The 20,802-nt window shown below is 32.4% G+C and overlaps 1 protein-coding gene across 2 annotated transcripts in view; it reads left to right on the forward strand.

Annotated features, from left to right (window-relative positions):
- LOC132726485 (mucin-2-like) overlaps positions 1-19,995 on the forward strand; it is a 42,548-nt gene extending 22,553 nt beyond the window's left edge. The window contains exons 27-56 of one of the 2 annotated variants that reach the window (XM_060711805.1): positions 163-314; positions 1,105-1,219; positions 1,522-1,685; positions 1,974-2,024; positions 2,218-2,329; positions 2,606-2,874; positions 3,327-3,441; positions 3,809-4,050; positions 4,509-4,623; positions 5,478-5,659; positions 6,232-6,349; positions 6,602-6,831; positions 7,039-7,153; positions 7,655-7,854; positions 8,174-8,366; positions 9,027-9,241; positions 9,499-9,613; positions 9,947-10,212; positions 10,576-10,725; positions 11,696-11,860; positions 12,831-12,875; positions 13,063-13,241; positions 13,618-13,775; positions 14,255-14,430; positions 14,786-14,833; positions 15,319-15,381; positions 15,573-15,684; positions 16,077-16,207; positions 18,553-18,667; positions 19,737-19,995. In XM_060711805.1, the coding sequence (XP_060567788.1) occupies positions 163-314; positions 1,105-1,219; positions 1,522-1,685; positions 1,974-2,024; positions 2,218-2,329; positions 2,606-2,874; positions 3,327-3,441; positions 3,809-4,050; positions 4,509-4,623; positions 5,478-5,659; positions 6,232-6,349; positions 6,602-6,831; positions 7,039-7,153; positions 7,655-7,854; positions 8,174-8,366; positions 9,027-9,241; positions 9,499-9,613; positions 9,947-10,212; positions 10,576-10,725; positions 11,696-11,860; positions 12,831-12,875; positions 13,063-13,241; positions 13,618-13,775; positions 14,255-14,430; positions 14,786-14,833; positions 15,319-15,381; positions 15,573-15,684; positions 16,077-16,207; positions 18,553-18,667; positions 19,737-19,887 (4,462 nt within the window). In that variant the 3' untranslated portion in view covers positions 19,888-19,995. Of the gene's footprint in view, positions 1-162; positions 315-1,104; positions 1,220-1,521; positions 1,686-1,973; positions 2,025-2,217; positions 2,330-2,605; positions 2,875-3,326; positions 3,442-3,808; positions 4,051-4,508; positions 4,624-5,477; positions 5,660-6,231; positions 6,350-6,601; positions 6,832-7,038; positions 7,154-7,654; positions 7,855-8,173; positions 8,367-9,026; positions 9,242-9,498; positions 9,614-9,946; positions 10,213-10,575; positions 10,726-11,695; positions 11,861-12,830; positions 12,876-13,062; positions 13,242-13,617; positions 13,776-14,254; positions 14,431-14,785; positions 14,834-15,318; positions 15,382-15,572; positions 15,685-16,076; positions 16,208-16,284; positions 16,407-18,552; positions 18,668-19,736 lie in introns of both variants that reach the window. The other variant, XM_060711806.1, reaches the window with a different exon arrangement.
- The last annotated feature ends 807 nt before the right edge of the window (positions 19,996-20,802 follow it).

The following is a 20,802-nucleotide window of genomic DNA, read 5'->3' on the forward strand; positions in this document are numbered from 1 at the left end:
CAAGTTGATACAGGTTTGTAATATTTTGAAAAGTAAAATCTGTTGATTTATTATTTATCAAGCTCTACTGTAAATAAATGATTAAATTATTAAAGATTTTAAAAACTGTTTCATTTGTCAATGTTAAAGATTTTTAAAAATTGTTTAATTTTTTCACAACAGGTGTCCAAGGAATCCACCTCTACCATCCTTCTGTACTTTGACCCAGGACCCAATGAACAAGTGTTGCCAGAAACCATTCTGTCAACCACCCACTGTGCCACCATCACCCAGCAGTGTACCCAATCCATCAGCAACACCTGCCCCACCACAAAGTAAGTCATCATCGTTTTAAACCTAATTAGTTTAATCATATTGGTATAAGCTCAATGTTGAAAGTAACTGTTTCAAATAGCATTGATCACTTTTGGGTTCATTTTGAATACTGTGTTTGTTCACTTATAGTTTTGGGTAACACAGATTGGTTTATACCCACAATCTCATTAATAAATTGGAAGACAATTTCACCAGCAATTTTTATTCCAGATGCCCCCCTCCGCCAAATGTACGTGACCCACACCCCATCTCTTTTTGAAGATGGTCAACATTATTTCATCATCTTTATACATGATTCATGGTAAATGTCAATGGAACAGCTGTTTCATCATAAAATAAGCTCCCGTTGTCATCATCTAACAAAACATTAAAGTACAAAATCACATATATTTAACCTGAACATCTGTCCCTCTGAAAATCATTGGTTCATCTTATGATCATTACATGCATTCATGTCCGTCCCAGTTATGATACAATTAACAAGAGAATGAAGAATAATATATTAAGTGATCTTTTTCACTTGACTAGAAGAAAACAGAAACTATGCATAAAAACTATGTCATTGATCTAGCATTTTATTTCTGTAAAGGAACCATGTTTTGTTATTTTTTTTTTGCCTTGTTTTTTGCCTTTTTCTAAAAAAAAACCTGTATAGACTGATACTTTCTCTGCAAAAGGTATATTTATCAATACTGATTTTAAAAGTTGTCTGCAGGTACAGGATTATCTGTGTTTGACTGGGTAATTTATAACATGTACATGTACAGTGATATTGTATGACTATTTCAGATGTGTGTGTATACAAGGGAAGCACCTATCAACAAGGTCAACAATGGTATGATGGTTGTGACTATATTTGCAGATGTGAAGATTCAGGCAAGAACTTCCACAACTGCAAGCAAAGGTATTGTACATAAATATTTTCATCTCAAATTTCATTACCACTGTATAATATGCTGTTTCTTTACTGTCTTACCTCCATGTATTTCACCAGCTTTTTTATACATATATGAATGTGATAAAGTGTGGTATTGCCTAAAATAGTGTTTTGGCCAGATCATATTTTTCACATTTCATTCTAATAGTTAAAGAAATATTTATAATTGGCAATATATGTCTGTTTCAATGTATAGTATTCAGACATGTAGTGTATAATTATAATGTTAATTAAGACAGTAATTAAAGCCCAATGTTTCATTACTTTAGATGTGCCAAGTTTGACAGCATTCAGCCAGGTTGCACACTTGTACCCGACCAGAAAGATCCAACATGTTGCCAGAGACCAAGCTGTCCACTCTTGCCACCCACAGGACCAAATCCAACCCCCGGAATTATCACTGCTGCCCCACAACCTGGTGGTGTTATCACAGGTGAGTCACAAATCTGTTTCATTGTTACAATTTCTCATTAACCCACTCATTTGTGTAATGGTTTTGCCCTACTTTGAATTCGTAACAGTTTATTAAAAGTTTTTTATATGTAAAAATATATAAAAATTATTTAGTTACAAGTCTAGATATATGCAATTATTAATAAGCATTAAAGAGTTGTTTCCCTTCTTGCTGAATGAATGGTAATATCCAAAAGTTTTCTTCACTGAAGAATGTTGCCTTTATGTGATTTTACTATAGTAAAGTAAAATCTTGTTTACATTTCAGGTGTCAACCCCACACCAAGCCCAGGAAGTACCAATCCAGGAACAAGAAAGGGTAATTGCTTCTTGTTTCTTATTATTGTTTTGTTACACTACACTTCTATATCATTTTCGATTAATTGTGAAATCAATTAAAGTGTGTACCATTTGCTCCATGTGTCTGAATTGGTTTACAGAACTTTCTCTAATTGACTGAATTGGCTGTGAATGATATAATAGTTACTGTAAGGGATTTGATCGAATTACAGGATGTGTCTATAAGGGTCAAGTGTTCCATCAAGGAGACAAGTTTGATGACGGTTGTGATTATGAATGTGAATGTCTTGATGAAAATACTGGACAATACAAATGTGTTGAGAAGTAAGTATAACTACATTACAATGATGTTGCTTCTCTGTTCAGCATGACATCACCTTAATAAGATCTAAATGTTATTGTATAGGTACAACACTTAATAATGATAGAATTTCTTTTTTTTTTATTAATATTCCAATTTTCTATTCATGAAAATGAAACTCTGCTGTTCTTTACTAATTAATTTTGGCTATATAAATAGATTATATTGGAAAAAAACACTTTTTATAGTTGTGAATGTTTTGAAAAAGTTTTTAATTGGGTAAATGTTTTTTTTTACAGATGCCAGAAATATTCCTCTATACCAAATGAGTGTGTTCTTGTACAAGATCCCAAGAAACCTTGCTGCCAGGTACCATTCTGTGACTTCACCAACCCAACACCATTCCCAGGAGGTGTACCAACCCCTGCCCCCGCCCAAACACCATCACCTAAACCAGGTGTAATCACGGTAGCACCATACATTATACCTGGTGTGACCAATACACCAAGACCAGGTGTGAACCCCTCACCAACTCCAGGTCCAACATTTACAACTGCCAAACCACAAGGTAACTATCATTCTATATACATTATATGTAGACAATATATACTTTGCTATGTAATTGAAATGTTCTGTGTCCTTAAATGCACATAGTATACACATATGTATTTATTAAGATTATTCCTGCCTATAAGATATGTCAGACTAGTTCTTAGAGTTAATAACCTTTAAACTCTTTACCTAAATATTAAATTGATTCTAGGCATATTTACAGTTATTCTTGCATATTTCGTTTCCATATTGTATAAAGACTTATGTTTGATTTTATGCATATTACTGTGTAAATATTAAATAACAATTTATGCTGCATATTGTAAACACACGAGTTTATGAAAGTAACTCTGTAAACAATGATTTTTGCCGCAAATTATAAAGATGTGTTTTTGATTTTATGAAAGTAACTGTGTAAATAAGAAATTTTGCTGCATATTGAAAACAATTGTTATTGATTTTATGCAGGTTACTGTGTATACAAGGGTGTATACTACACACAAGGACAGACATGGGACGATGGTTGTGATAAGAGATGTAGATGTGAAGATGTAATGAAGGGCTACTACACATGCAACCAAAGGTGATATATTCTATATCTCACTATGAAATCCTCTCATCTCACTGCAGCAATCACATTATAAATATCTGTAGCTTGTGTGTGTTTGAAATGCCAGTACAGTACAGTATCTTGTAGCTGTTGTATATTTATATTACAGACTCAATCAAACTGAATTTGCAATTTTCCTGTAATTTTATTTTAAATAATGCTTCTTTAAGGGACCATCTTTCCAGATTTTTTCTATTCTTTTGGGAAAAAATGTAAATTAATGGAATGTACAGTAATTAAAAATGGAGAAGAATATTTTCACATCAGTGTACTTATCATGCATGTTGAATTAATATTTTGCTTATTTACTTATTGAAATATTCTTTTCTTTATTAATAAGATGTGCGTCCTACCCAGTTTCATCATGCCCATTGAAGGCCGACCCAGCTGACTCCTGTTGTTTGATTCCTGACTGCAACACTGGCAAGATTCCAACACCAATGCCAACACCAGGTCCCGGTCAGTCTACCATCAATCCTTTCATCACACCTAAACCAATCTCTGGATCATTCACTGGAAACAGTGGTGGAAACCCTGTTGTTGTTCCATTCCAACCAGGAACCGGAAGTACCGGGTCTTCACGTAAGTTATACCCTCCTAAACAATTCAGTATTATGTTGTGAATAAAACTTTTAACCTAATACTAAGCTTATGGCTGTTTTACATTATGTGTAGTTTTAATTGTCAATGTATATACGGGGATAATTATGAAGTAATTTACATGTGAAGATTTCATATTTAGCTATTAATTTTATCTGTTTGCAAAACGATGAATTAGAAATTTAACGTGCTTTTATTTCTTTCTTGTGTTATAATATTAGTATTATACTGCTAGTGACTAAAGTTTCTTGGTGTATTCCATTAACTGATTTTATTTATTAATTTTTTTTTTAGTTATAGGTCAAGTTACAGATTATTTTTTAATTTCTTCTATGCTATTGAGTTACTGAAAATTGCTAGTTCATGAAACTGTTTAGTGACTAATTGTTCATGATAGTGTTTAGTGACTTATTGTTCATGAATTATTGTTATACTTGCAGCTGCGTGTGTATACAAGGGTATGATCTACACACAAGGACAACAATGGAATGATGGATGTAGCTATGTCTGTGAATGTGTGGACGCCTCACGAGGACAATACAAATGCAATGACAGGTGAACCACTGTTCTAATCTATCTATTGTGCATAATTAGTTTACTACTAAGACACACATTTACACTCAAACCCTTATCACATATGAACTGCACTACAGTTTTTAATTAAAAAGTTCAAGTTGAAATTTTATTTGAAAATCGGCAAAACATTGCCTTTGCCAATACATACAAAACTTGTACATATATAGATCTTGAAATACAACACACATAAATACAAGCTACATTTGTATGTACATTTTGTATACAAACATTTCGTATAACACTGTATTCTTCTTAAATAAACAAATACAAGCATAGCAATATGTTCAGTAATAAATGTTGTGAAGCTGGAAGTTTCTTCCTAAGAAATAGGTTGTTACTGTTATAGAATTTCAATAGTACTTTTATAAAATAGAGTTAAACTATTTAAATAAATTTCAAGGACTACTATATATGGTTGAAATACTGTTCAGATGATGTAAACCACTTAGAAATTACCTGGAAAAAATTTGTTTATAAAGCGTTATGCCATTCAGATGTAATGTTGAAATATATTTGCATGAATAATTACATACAAAAAAAAACTTTCACAGTAAACTCTGTTATCATTGAAAGACAAGTTGTATTTGGTTTTTAGCAAAAGTTCAACTCTTACGCTTGCCCAGGAACCAAAAGCATTGAGCATTTGCAAATAGTATAGATCCCAAGGCCAGGCTCTGCAACTGCAAATTGTTCCCAGGTCATTTTATGTACTTTGATGTTCAAATCCCATAAACTTCGGATGAATTGTTCCAAATATAAAGGTGGGCAAATCCATTACGGCATTCAGCAAGTTAAGTTATATTTTCTCACTTGTTATTTTCTTTAATTACTAGATGTCCAAAATATCCTTACCTACCACCACAATGCCACTACAAACAGTCCACCACTGATGCTTGCTGCCAGGAACCAGAATGTAACACTTATATTCAACCATCAACTCAAGCTCCTGTAATCACTGTACAACCGGGAACCGGTGTAGGTCCAAGTGGAACTGGTCCAACTATTAAACCATCAAGTAAGAATTTTAGAGATTTTTATTGCTATACTTAAATTATTTGTCCATGTTGTTCAATGAGAAAATTATAAGGAGTTTCATTATGAAGACTTTTAACAGTCAATATTTAGTGATGTTGTTGATTGTGAAAATCAAGTTGTTTTTTTTCATCAAATGGTATGAAAATAAATATTTCACGAGTGTGGTAGCCACAAGTGAAATTGAATTATGATAAGATTAAGATAAATTCTGTATTTATAGGAAAAACTTGAATGTGTTTGTTTATCATATACTTTTTTTCTTTGTTGACCTTACAATTCGTAATTGTGTGTATCATGGCTGAATTTAGAAGAAAGTAGTCTGGCACGACACAGGTGAAAATATGGAAAATAAGTTTCACTTCAGTAAAAACATAAATTTTCACAGTGAAAATACAGAAAATAGAATTATACATTTTTTTCATCAATATGTCTCAATATTTCATTTATAAGACTTAGTATATAATAAAAATGTATCACTTTTTGTATTGCCTAAGTTTTAGATAATATGTAAATTAAGAGAAAGTTATATGTTTACTGTGTTACTATTTTTAGCTGTGTGTGTATTCACAAATGGCATGCAATATGCTCAGGGAGCCACATGGCAAGATGGTTGTGACAAGGACTGCAGATGCACTGATGCTGCAAAGAACATCTTTGAATGTACAGAGAAGTAAGGAACTTTAACCTAAAACTTTAACTAAAAACTTTAACCAAAAAAAACAATACCAACTTTGGAGTTAAAAATCTTATAATGACATTCTTTGAATTTTCAAAGTAAAAACTGAACATGTTACAAATTTGTGTTATAAATCTTATTGATTTAACACTTACATTGATCTTTTACTCTAATACTGTATAATAATGTATGAATTGAATAAAATCATTTTTAAAAAATCTAACATGAAGCTATGTTGTTTTACAGATGCCCAGTTTACTCTAGTCTGCCATCATTCTGTACTTTGATTCCTGATCCAAGCAACACTTGCTGTAAGAAACCACTCTGTACATTACCAAGTGGCCAGACATTGTCACCAGTATCTGGAACTGCCACCCCACCACCACACTCACTCCAGGTCCTTCCTGTTGGCACTCATGTTGTCATCAACGGCTACAGCAAACCACAACCAGGACAAATGATCTCCGGTGGTAGAGGTATGGTGTTTGATACATCATCAGATTATGTTTCCAGGACTCTCTACCATTTTTTTTTAGCCATTTTCTAAACTTTATAATGATTTGGCATAAGAAATTATAATTTGACTTGAAGATTTCTTGTCTATGTTATGCTATTTTAAAAGAGATCTTCAGACATACATGTCATATATATACATGTATAAATATTTAACAATGTGTTTTTAGACCAGTGTGTATACAAGGGCTCTCTGCACACTCAGGGAACATCATGGGAAGATGGCTGTAAATTTATATGTACCTGCGAGAATGGTAAAACAGGAATGTACAGATGTACCTCCAAGTAAGTAAACTGTTGTTGTTGTTTTGTTGTTTTTTGTTTTTTTTAAAAATCACTACATATATCAGTCTACAGATATACACACCTAAATACAATCTGACTCTGGCTAAACTAAACATTCCAGTTTTCTAGATGAAAATTATATAACAAAACTATAATTTTATAGTATACTAGTACTTAAATTTAAGAAAATATCATGCTTGAAATGTACTGGTTATTATCCTTCACTTCTCATAAGTTATGCAATTTTTAATATCTCTTTATAATGTGGTAGAATCTTATCGCTCTATGTTGGTTGTCTCCCTTTAATAGAATCTCACTGCTCGATGGTTGCCTCCCTTTAATAGAATATCAATGCTTTATATTGGTTGTCTCCCTTCAATAGAATCTCACTACTCTATGGTGGTTGTCTCCCTTTAATAGTATCTCACTGCTCTATGATGCTTGTCTCCCTTTATTCCACACTTTTTACCATCCTATCAATGCCATCATTTTTTACAACAGGTGTCCAGAATATCCACAGCTACCAAACTACTGTAAATCTGTGACAGTACCAGGTCAGTGTTGCCCAACACTGACATGTGATATTCCAGGCTACGGCACATACAACCCAGTACCACAGCTGGTACCCACACCACGACCATCCAATTCTCCATCAGGCTCCACACCAGATCCACAGATCATTGTAATGCCACAAAATCCAGGTATGTTTTACAAATTCGGTTTTCTTTCCCATACTGTTTTGCCACAAAATCCAGATGTTTTTTACAAATTCGGTTTTTTTACTCTTATTGTTTCATACTTATAGAAATCGAGTTCTGACGAACAAGCAATTTTAATCAGTTATATGCTGTTTGTCATTTAATATTTAATGTGACACTGGTTAGGAAATAGCATCTTACTGTTAGTTGTACTAATAAATTAGCATATTTAACCTTTTCATAATTACAATTTGTGGTCTTTGCAAAAGTAAACATCATTCATATGCCTCTTTGAAATAACGTTAAAAATTGTACAATGTAGTAAGCGGAGGTCACTATCCAGGAGGCGGATATTACCTACCTAATGCCACAAGACCAGATGTAACCGGTTCTATCAGAGACAAATGCGTGTACAAGAATCAACTATACAACCAAGGAGAGACATGGAATGATGGTTGTGATTATAAATGTCAGTGTATGGATAGTAGGACAGGATACTATGTTTGTAACCCACTGTAAGTGATCACTTTTCTCTATCTCCTACGTTCAAATATAAGAATCACCATAATCCATGAGGGGCATCTGTGGCCAAGTGGTTAAGATATTTGATTGCAAATCACTAGCCCCTCATAGATTTGGGTTTGAGTACTGCCAGAATCTTTGGATTCTTTCATGTGAGGAAGCTATCCAGCTATCTTGCAGAACGTCAGTGGTTCTGCTCAGGTGCTTGCTTGTGTGTAAAAATAATGCACACAGATGTACCTAATATCTTCCTCCACTAGTAAAGCTATACCACACTAACATTGACAATGTTGGTGCGATATTAAAACCCAACATAAAAAAAATCCATAATTCATTACATAGTTGCCTATATATCAATATGACATTCAGTGTTGCAAATTACTTATGTGCAATTTTGGATTAGTACTAAGTTGCCTAAATTAGATCATAAGAATTATATGTGAATATAAGTAGTAAATGTCTCTGTTAGACATATCCATATTTGTTTTCCTACTTTTTCATATTTTATGGTTCTGTTGAATGTATTAAAAGTAGTGAGACAAGTTTTTTTTATAAAAGATTTAAACTGGTAAAAGAAATAACCCTTATAATTATTTTGGTAGAATGAAAATTGTTTATAAATGTTTATTTATTTCAATCTATAAATATTTCAGTTGCCCAGTTTACAACAATTTACCGTCTAACCAGTGCTACTTGGTGAAGGCAGACGGTCAATGTTGTTCTCAGCCAATGTGTTATGATCCAAACAAGAAGGAAGTTGTTAATCCACTGACCAGTAGCTCAGTGTTCCCAGTTGTGGGCACCTATACTGGTGGCTTCACTGGCTTCAGACCATACTCATCACCTGGACAAACAAGTGGACAAAGCAGTAAGAATTTACACTTTAACTTTAAACATTCTTAGTTTCATTAATGAATTTTAATGTAAAAAAATACAAGTTTTAGTGAAAAACTACAAAGTCCAGCAATATTTAAACCAAATGCTTATCCTCCCCTTCCAAAATAATTATAAAAAGAGAACTTTCATTTGGAATACATTATCAACTTTATAAATTTTCTGTCATCTTATCTAAAAATGACATGTTATAATCATCTTTATATGTAAACTTTAATTTTGTTTCTATAGATGCTTGTGTCTACAAGGGTACTGTTTACGGTCAAAATGCTAAATGGGATGATGGGTGCGACTTTACATGTACTTGCTTAGATGAAAAACAAGGAATGTACTCATGCTCTGCCAAGTAAGTCACTTGTTTTGATATCTTGATGATAATATGAATGATCCCATAACAGTTAGCAAACCAAACTTATCTTAGAATAAAACATTCTTGAATAAAATTGTATCATAAAAAAATTGAAAATGATTGTAAAGAAATGTGACTTAAACAAAGATTTTGATACTGAGATTTTCATACATTGTCAAATTCATATAATGTCAGATTTATGTTTAGGTTTTTGTTGAGTCCAGTTTTCTTTTAGACAGTATAATTTATAGATATCCTAGGTTATTTTAAGATGTCCTAGTCTATATATAGACAACATAGTCTATTTATAGATATTGTTACTATTAATAGATGTCCAGTGTATACCAACATTCCACCAGTATGTAGACTAGAGGCTCAGACTGGAAGCTGCTGTAAGAGAGTGGTATGTAACACAAACCCTGGCGTTACCAGACCACCTGGACTAACACCAAACCCACCAACCACAGCACAGCCTATAGTCGACCCACTTTGCCATGACAATATAAACAACTGTAAGGATTATGGAAAGGACGCTTGTGGCTCCATTTACAAGGACTGGGCGACAAGAAACTGTCCAATGACATGCCAAATTTGCTGTAATTGTATAATTATTATTTTGTATAAATGTATAATTATTATTTTGTATAAAAAAAACTGTATCTTAAAAATCCTCAACATTGTCAAATACTTAACACCTTAAAATCCTTAACAAAATACAAGAAACTCTTCCAAAATGTAACCTTGTCAAACAATTAACACAAAAAAATCCATTACACAAAATTCAAGAGACTCTTACAATGTCTTTCAGCACAAAAAAGATTTTAGTTAATACAAAAAATAGTTCCATTTATATTTCAATAGAATATTTATTTATGACCTTCTTAATAAATTAGTCTGGTCACGAAAGTATTCTTGTTAAACTTTTGATAATATGAAAAATTGTATCCTAATTCTAACAGACCCAAGTTTCACAACACCACAGCCACAGTGTATTGACAAACTGTCCGACTGTAAGGACTATGGCTTACAGGCATGTTCTGGCATCTACGAACCATGGGCACAAGATAACTGCAGGAAGTTCTGCGGTCTCTGTGCAACCACAGCACCACGTAAGCACACTATATTCTGAAATTAGAACAAAATATTTTAGGTAATTGTTCATGGCCTAGTTAGTCATAAAATTTCAAACATTATGCATTGTAAGAGTAAGAATAAGTTATGTTAATCTGCAAAATAATTGTATGAGGCATTTTAAAGAAGGAAAAGATTTATCGATGTCAAAGCTACTTCTTAATTTGCATAATATAAATGTACTTCATTATACTGTATGTCTGTGACAATTTGTGAAGGTGATATGTACATGTATATATAGTTTTTGCAAGCACTACTTTTATATGTTCATGTTGTCTTAGCCATATTCTTCTCTTTGTAAATGTTAAATTGGCCAAAGGCATGATATTATGCTGATTTGCTAAATAAACTTAACTGAACTAAAGTACTTGTTGTGGAAAATATATGAATAGAACTTCATTTACTTTAAACATGTTCATATGTATAATTAATGGTACATTTGTTTCCTGTTTATCATACCCCTTATTGAAGCAATTTTTTAAACATCACATTGTTGCTTTCTTTTCTTTATTTTAAAATCCACTTTGATAAAACAATAGTTAAAAATAATATGATATACAGTTGAACTTGTATTAACAAACATGTAGGGGTAACACCAATAATGGTTGCTTAATACATCGGTCTCTTAAGACAAAGTATGAGAAAAAGTCAAAATATATTTATGATATCTTTCCTTTGTTTCCAACTTCATTTCTATACTGTATATGTATAATAATTATAATTCTCCAATATAAATCTAAATAGATGCTAAAACGAAAAAAAAATGTAGTTCATTTGGAAACACTGGTATAAGTTCTTTTCAATAGTTGTGTGGGAAAACAATTCTGATATAATACAAGGTCATTGTGTATATTTGCATATATTTGTGTATATTTGTGTATATATGCATATATTTGTGTATATTTGTGTATATATGCATATATTTGTGTATATTTGTGTATATTTAAGCATTCTCTGGACAGCCAGTTATAACAACGCCATCTCCATCTGGTCCATGTGTGGATAACCTACCATCGTGTAAACTACTTGACACAAGCTTCTATTGTAGTGGGGAATATTATGGCTATGCTCTTCAGAATTGTAGGAAGACATGTAACCTGTGTAATGAAACATGTAAGATTTTTTTGTTTATTTACCATATTTTTATTTAATCTCTTTTACTTATATATGAAACCCTGTTACTTTCAAAATCATTGGGCCATTTTTCACCATTTTTCTAGTTGAGCATGATCTCAAGCAATGTTGGCAAAGTGTTGGAAATTCAGCAACCTTAACCACTTAAGTTAAAATCTATTTATTTTAATTTACCCTTTTTTGTAATGAAAACTTGAAGTTTATTTGAACCAATTTCTATAAAGCGTACTTCCTGGAACTAGCTGGTACTAGTGTCATATGTGAAAACAAGGTTGTCACATGGTTGTAACTTGTAGGACAAAAACCATCAACTGTTATGGTTGTAGGACAGGAACTATTAACCATCACATGGTTGTAGGACAGGAACTATTAACCGTCACATGGTTGTAGGACAGGAACTATTAACCGTCACATGGTTGTAGGACAGGAACTATTAACCATCACATGGTTGTAGGACAGGAACTATTAACCGTCACATGGTTGTAGGACAGGAACTATTAACCATCACATGGTTGTAGGACAGGAACTATTAACCATCACATGGTTGTAGGACAGGAACTATTAACCATCACATGGTTGTAGGACAGGAACTATTAACCGTCACATGGTTGTAGGGCAGGAACTATTAACCGTCACATAGTGTTAGGGCAGGAACAATCAACCCTTCAGTTGAGCCCACTGCTACACTTGATCATTCAAACCATTTTTTGTTTGTTCTAACAATTACAATTTTTTGAAAGATATTTGTTATCTTTCAGGGTGTGGGACAGGTTCTTTTACGTTTCACTTTTTTCTTTTGTTATTAAACTAAACTTTGAAACCATTTTTTTTTCATGAGAGGGAAAATGGATGAAAAGTAAAATTTTTGATAATATTTGATTTTGTTCTGTAAGTGATTTTGTCTTTTGTCTCTTTGCAAAAACATTTTTGTTTGTTTTGTTTTTTTCAGTGACAACAACAACTGTTCCTGCACCAGTCACTGCTGATGCATCTAGTAAGTTTTTTATATTTTTATTAACAGATACAAATTGGTAGAAATTAGATTTTCCGGAATTTATTGTTCCAAAGAAAATGAAAGAAGAGAAGGTTGGTTGTAGGTTAGTTTGAAGTTAACTTTGAGAAAATTTTTAAGCAAATGCATGCTCAACTAACTTTGATATTTGAAATTTATTTTTTATCAGAATGGATGCTCTTCCTTAAGGGTGTTGCTGGGGCAACTGGTCCAGATCTTTACCAGTTGTGGCACTCAAGCCAGACAATGAACCCGAATGTACCACAGGCCCAAACCCTTACCTCTGAATTCAAGGGCCATTACAAACCAGACTATTCTAACCACTGGAAGGATCTCTGCATTGACAAGGTAACATTTGTTTTATTGTAGATTTTATTTTGTGAACCTTTCTCTCAAGAATCATACCGTTGAATTATCAATGTTATTACATTTGTATTTAATCCTACAAATCATTAATGGATAATTTTGTAAATCATTAATGGATAATTTTGTAAATCATTAATGGATCATTATGTAAATCATTAATGGATAATTATGTAAATCATTAATGGATAATTATGTAAATCATTAATGGATAATTATGTAAATCATTAATTGATAATTATGTATATTTCCTCAATTCGCAAAATTTTGCAATAATTCCGCATCGCTAACTTAACCACTTAACAGTATTACGATATATACTCAGAATTGAAAAGAAATTTATTTTATGTATCTCGTGCAGGTCAAGGTAGCAATCTACAATAATGGTGTCGAGAAGGCAAATATTATTTTCAATGCAGTTGGTGCTGACAAGAACAGCTGGTTCACTTCTGACAGGATTATTTCCTCAACATGGACAGATATTAAGACAGCCCAGAAAGAAATCTTCAGTCTTGCAGGGTATTTCGCAATTCATTCCATATTTTTTTACATCTTCTGTTGTTTCCTTGAGCAAGAAACTTTACATTCATTGCTAATAGTTCTGTTTGGATCCAGGAATGGACTGTTTTCTGGTTGCCAAAGCTTATCTTTTTTAAGTCCATTCAGTATTAAGTTAAGTATTTTCATCTCTAACAGATTGGCGATCCGTAACATCTGTTAATATGCTGGTAAATCAGTTTGTTTTTTGTTTTTTCAGCCTGAAGGTTAAAATATCCCTCTTTGACCCTGGGCCAAATTTGTTGTTTTTGCCTCAGATAAAAATAACAACACTGTAAAAGTGAAACAAAGAACTATTAAAAAACTTAATAAGCTTCTTGGGTTACTAAATTGTTTATATAGGATTTCTGAAAACCAAAGTCTGTGATGATCTACAATTGGAATGAAAATATGGAAAGAAGATACAAAATTTAAAAAATTTTACCTTTTATTTTCTTTAGTGATGCAAATACTGGCAGAGAGTTCTATGTTAGTGGTCAGTCATCAAAGACAGACAATTGTGACTCTTTCGGCTGGATCATGGTCTCAACCAAATCCTCTTGCTTCTATGAAGCCGGTGACAAGAAACCAACTTTCTACTATGCTCCTGGAACCAGCCAGGCTCATTGGGGATTCAGTAAGTATTTTCTTAGCAACACAATTTCTTGTTGCTATTCTAGAAAAAGTATACCTGGTAGTTTTTTACAGGATATGAAAGTTTAGTTTTGTTTATGAAATGCCTGTATGGTTAGCTCATTTAAGATAAAAGATAAATGTACAAGGTTGCAGTTTAGGTGTAGTGACTGTAATTATTATTATGTTGTACTAAAACTAGCTCAACCATGAAGCCTGACTTAGGCTCTTACCCATTGGTAGCTCATTTTTTATTTTGATATTGAAATCAGATTCAAAGCAGGTTAAGGGTTGATTGTTCTGTTTTTTTGGGACTGATTCTTGATGAAACATAATGAAATATTGTTTTATTTTTCCAGCCAATCCTGGTACTGGTGATGTATTTGCTATCCAGGCCCATTCTCAATGTAAGTTATTCTATTTCTTCAACTTCATTGTATCATAAAATACACAGTTTTTTTTTTTAAAAAATTGAGTGTCATTCATATATTGTCTGTAAAAAAAAACAAGGTACAATTGACAATTACAAACTGCCATTGATATGAACAATGCTTATATGTATATGGATTGAAAAAAGAGACAACTTTTGCATGCTTGTTGATATGCCCACATGTATGCTGGCTTTTTTATAGTTGAAATAAACATACATGTATTTTTATGAGGAGAAAATTGTTGAGATCTTGTGAATGGAAATCTTATAGACTTTTACAGTTCATTGGAATTTAACATATACATTTTTCCATGTGCTTACCATCCCCTCAAGATCACCATAATCACTGAAATATTTATCAAATATGTGTATATCATAACATATAAAATTATATAAGTTATAAAATTATAAATTGAAGTCTGTCTAAGAAGCATGTCCTTTAAAATATGTGTTTTATTTTAGGTCCACCAGGAAGCGTAATTACCCAAGGTCCCGCATCCGGAACCGGCCCAACGCAAGCAGCAGGTAGGTTGTCTGTCTGTCTGTCTGTCTGTCTGTCTGTCAGTCTGTCAGACTATATGAAATGTATAATCTTAATTTGAAAACGCTTCAATGAATTATGGACTTTTGTATTGATTTATAAATGATTTCATGAATTATGGGAATTGGTATGCATTATTCCTTTGTATTGATTTATAAAAAAAACTATTTTACAGTATGTGAATATAAGAATAAACAATACACTCAAGGCCAGCACTGGACTGATGGTTGCCAGTATAACTGCAGCTGCGAGGATGCTGCCATAGGCTACTACAGATGTAGAAACCTGTAAGTCCGGTGATATTTGTCGGCAGTGATCACTGCTGTAAGTCGGGTGATATTTGTAGGCAGTGATCACTGCTGTAAGTCCGGTGATATTTGTCGGCAGTGATCACTGCAAGGAAATACAACCAGATTAAGGCCACATGGGCCTGTACATTTTTGAATTTGCTTAATTTAACTGAATAGAAAGTTTAAGACTTGCTTATGTCTTATATTGGGTTAATATTAATTAAAGTGAACTAACATAAGTGATGGGTTTGTAGATACATATTGAATGTTTTTTCAGTTATTAATGTACCGTATCTGGTTTCTATTCTAAAAAAAAAGTCAGTATCTTTGCAATTTTGTGATTATTCATTTTATATTATTCTGTATATTTATTTCTGAATTTTATTTAGATGTCCACAGTACTTAAACATTCCACCAGGTTGTAAACTTGTGACCAATCCCGGTGAATGTTGTGCTAAACCAGATTGTGGTACACTTACCCTGTCTACAATGAAACCCCAGATTGTAGTTGGCGGAACAAGTGAGTCATTGTTAATATATTTGTGACAAAAAAAAACATTAATAGACGTTGTTTCAACATTACATTTTTTTTTTCAGGTGTCCTGTATACTCACAGATTCCTCCTGGTTGTAAACTTGTTCAAGGACATTGCTGTCCTACTATTGACTGTCCATTTTCAACACAACAACCTCCTATAACTATAACTTGGAATTATAAGGGTACTGTGATAATAATAGACCTTAAGGCTTATGTGATAATTTCACATCTCCTTAAACACTGCACGCTGACCCCACAAAGACACATTTACCAATTTCCTTACGCACATTATAGTTCTAAAGAAGTTTACCTCCCTTGAATTTAATGCACATTTGAATGCACAATTTTTACATTGCACAAAATTTGATTGCAAAAAGCTTTCGTTGTTAGTATATTGCACCAAAAAAAATATTATTGCAAAAAGCTTTCCTTGTAAGTATATTGCACAAAGAAAATATATTAGTGCAAAAATCTTTTATTGTTAGTATATTGCACAAAAAAATATATTATTGCAAAAAGCTTTCACTGTTAGTACCATGCTCAAAAAATATTGCATAAAGCTTTCACTGTTAGCATATTGCTCAAAATGATATTGCACAAAGCTTTCACTCTTCTTATGCACACTATTCTGGCTTTTGACTAAGATGCTGTTTGTTTTTCGTTATTTTAAACAAAATACTCCCCTGCAGATTTGTCTCTTACTTTTTGTGAAGTCCCATTTCACAATGTTAGAGATAGATAAAAAAATGTTTGATTAATAAGGAGATATAGTCTAACTTTAAGCTGAATGTCTGCAGATGAATCTAAATATTTCAAGAAAATCAAACTTGCGAAAAAAGTACAGAAAAGTAAAAAGATTTAAGATTACTTAGTTACTAATGCAGTAAGGGCTAATTTTGCATACTTTGATCTCATTTTTTGGTAATTTACATTGGTTGTAAGTGCTGTTTGCAATGTAAAATTATTTTCCTTGTTCACTTTTCAATATTTTACTTTTTAATACATTTTCAAAAAAATTATGAAAATTATCATGAATCTGGAGGCATGTTGCTAACTAACACCTAAAAGCTTCATTTACAGATCACAGCTTACATTTATTTTATTTAAAATGTTAAGTTCATAAGTACAGTGTAGTATTGATCTAGGGATGTTCTGGAGTAGCTTGTGCATTTGACTGAAAAACAAACAGCATTGTTGTAATTTTAGACCCGTCTTCTGATTATGCTACTACTGTAGGGTCTGCATGGCATAAGAAAATATTCTTCTAAGCATGATTTAAAGTTTGAGTTGAATAAAATCTTGATAAAGATGATGATAATCGACTGGCCGATACAAAAATTAGCCTTTGTGCACTCATTTTTTTACACTACTGGAGTCATTAACATTGTTGCCTAACCAGATTTCTTGTCTTTGGTTTTATAAATAGATTATCATGATGTCACATGCATTTTGAGAGATGTAGATCTTAATTGTTATAATGTATGTTTATCTTACCTAAAATCTTCGCTTAGAGCACTTATTTTATAATGGTGGCTGATTTGTGCTGTGTCCTATTTTCACTCCACAGGGCGCCAGGGCAGGGGAAAACAAAAAATTCAACAAAGTGGTGATTTTGTCTTATTATCATGTATTTGTCTTGCACCCGGCAGAACGAAAGTATAACATGGTCACTTTGTGTTTTTGCCTCGCGCCCCTTGGAGTGAAAATACGACATGGCACAAATCAGCCACCATTAGGGAAGATTTTAAGTAATAATCTCTAGACTCAAACATTATGACAATTAATGTCATTTTTTGTAGCTTTTTTTGCAATTTAATATATTTGAAGGTCAATTTCTTTATTACGTTTAATGTAATACATGTAGAATGGTCACATATTGTCTTGAAAATTCCTAATTTTTGAAAGAGAATCACCAGAAATTACTTTATTTGATGTCAGTGTTCTGTTCTTTAAGTAGACATAAAATAGATACTGTGTGAATCCTGACCATAGAATTACTGGGCAGAAATGGGGAGGTTCAAAAACGGACACTATATATATATATAAATACAAAGTATCACTATAAACACTAGAATTCTAGTCTATGTGTAACTCTGTTGCACATAATACCATGAATGAATGTAGTTAATGCTGTAATAGACCACTACTCATGTCTAGGAAAACATTAAACACTTAGTTGTTTTAATACAGATTTTATGGTTAGTACATGTAAAGTGTATGTTTTAATTAAATGCGGGTGATAGGTTGTTTACTTAGTTAACATATTTGGCGTATTTTCTAAAAAGTATAAATATTAAAAAGGTATGTTTACTTTTTCTCATTTAACAGCATTCTGTACATACAAGGGACAATATTACACTCAGGCTCAGACATGGAATGATGGTTGCAGTCAGTCATGTACCTGTACAGATGCTGATAGAGGAATGTACTCTTGCAGAGCTGTGTAAGTGTGCTCTATATTAGTTTTAGGTTGTCTTCTGCTGCCCTCAATTACATAGAGGTTTAACATATCCTCAAGTGTGATATTACATATATAAACATATAAACTTGTCATGTTAATGGACTCCATTAAGGTTTTTTGACATAACTGTACTGGAATAAATACTTTTCAGAGATTTGTGTCTACAATTTGATGCAGGTCTAGACCAATAATAAGTGTGCAAATTTACAGATCATTCCTTTGCCCCATTTTTTCAAAATAATCAAAATTTAAATGTGCTAAATCCCCAAAAAAATTAAAAGCGTTCGAAAATCTTTTCGCTCAAATAGAGGTCAGAAGTTGATTTTAAATTTCATTCTTAGAATTTTTCTTTATAATCCCTCGTAGAATTTTCCGTTTTAAGTGTTTCATTTGATCTATGTTATAATTTCAAATTTAATGTTATTTGACCTCCACTTTTGACCTTAGTGGATCTCCTTTAATAATGTTAATTGTTGCCCTCACATCTGACATCAGCTGTGAGTGAGTCTTTAAGTGTTTCTTTATCATGTTCTTGAGTTATCACCTCCTTGAGTTATCACCTTGAGTTATCACCTCATATTCTTACATTATATTATATACAGTATCCACCTAGTATCTGGTTGAGATATTAATATGATCTTGTGGTCATCTTATGTCCTCAAGTTTGCAAGATGTTTTAGTGGCAAATGCATTGCCTTTTAACCTTTGTATCATAACTTCAAGCCCCTTTATTGGGCCACAATCATTCCTGATATGACACAAGTACTATACTTAATCTAAGAAGCAATTCAAATGCTTGTTATAAATTAAGAAAACTTACATAAAACTGTGATTAAACTACTGTTTTCATATGAATTACAACTTAATAATTACTATTATTTGGATAAAAATAATAACAAGAAATGATAATGGCATATCTGCAATGCAATTAGATCTATTTATTAAACTCAAGAATCAGATTTGACTTAACTTAAAGTAAGGAAATTGACACTTTGATTAAAAGGATGTTTTGTTTTGCACCAAAAGTTAACGCATTGATTTGGTATTTCAGATGTTTGAACTGGAATAACTTACCTAGCATCTGTCACTTGGAGGACCCAGCCCCACCACTCTGCTGCCAACAACCTAAGTGCCCAAGTGGTGTCATTATCAACATTCCAAAGGCATACAAGGACCAATATCCAGGATACAGTTATGTTTAAATAAAATCAGACAATGTAAATTCTTAACATTACCTGATATTTATAAAATGCTTTATATTTATGAATGAATTTGATTTTAATAAAAGTAAATTGTATTAACATATCAAATCATTTTTATGTTTTTTCTGATTCCTAATTTTTCATTATTTGATGTTGATAAGTATTGACCGGACACAGTGCAATGTTCTTGCCATCAGACTATATACTCTAGAATTAAAAATATTTTGGGTTTTTCCCCAGCTAACCCGGGGTTACAAACAAATTTTTACAGTTAACAGTTATAGTTTCGAAAATAAGGGCAACAGGTTGACTAATTTATTGTGATCATAAGTGCTGTGTGAATCTATAATTGTACTGGGGGATAAACTTAGAAAAACCCACATTTGCTGAGTTCTGTGTAACATCTATTAATTCAAAGTCATATACATGTACATGTATGTATAGAAGTGAACAAAGAAAGTAATTCACACATTGAAAATGAATCAACTTAGATTACCAAAAATAGGTCAAAATATGCAAAAATAGCCCTTACTGCATTAGTCACACAGTAGAAATATGATAATAAATACTGCAAAATCAGTCTTAAATCGCACATAACTTTGAAATTATTACTTATATCTTTTTACTTTTCTGAAAATCTAAGTACATATTTCTTAAGTTTGATCTTCTTATAATATTTTGGCTTAACAATCTAGAGGCATGTAGCTTTAAGCTGCAAATTAGCAAAGGAAATCTACTGGAGGCATGCAGCTTTAAGCTGCAAATTAGCAAAGAAAATCTACTGGAGGCATTTAGCTTTAAGCTGCAAATTAGCAAAGAAAATCTACTGGAGGCATGTAGCTTTAATGTGCAAATTAGCAAAGAAAATCTACTGGAGGCATGTAGCTTTAAGCTGCAAATAAGCAAAGAAAATCT

The sequence above is a fragment of the Ruditapes philippinarum genome, unplaced genomic scaffold, assembly GCF_026571515.1.
Source record: "Ruditapes philippinarum isolate M1 unplaced genomic scaffold, ASM2657151v2 ctg33_1_1_1_1, whole genome shotgun sequence".
Classification (NCBI taxonomy): domain Eukaryota; kingdom Metazoa; phylum Mollusca; class Bivalvia; order Venerida; family Veneridae; genus Ruditapes; species Ruditapes philippinarum.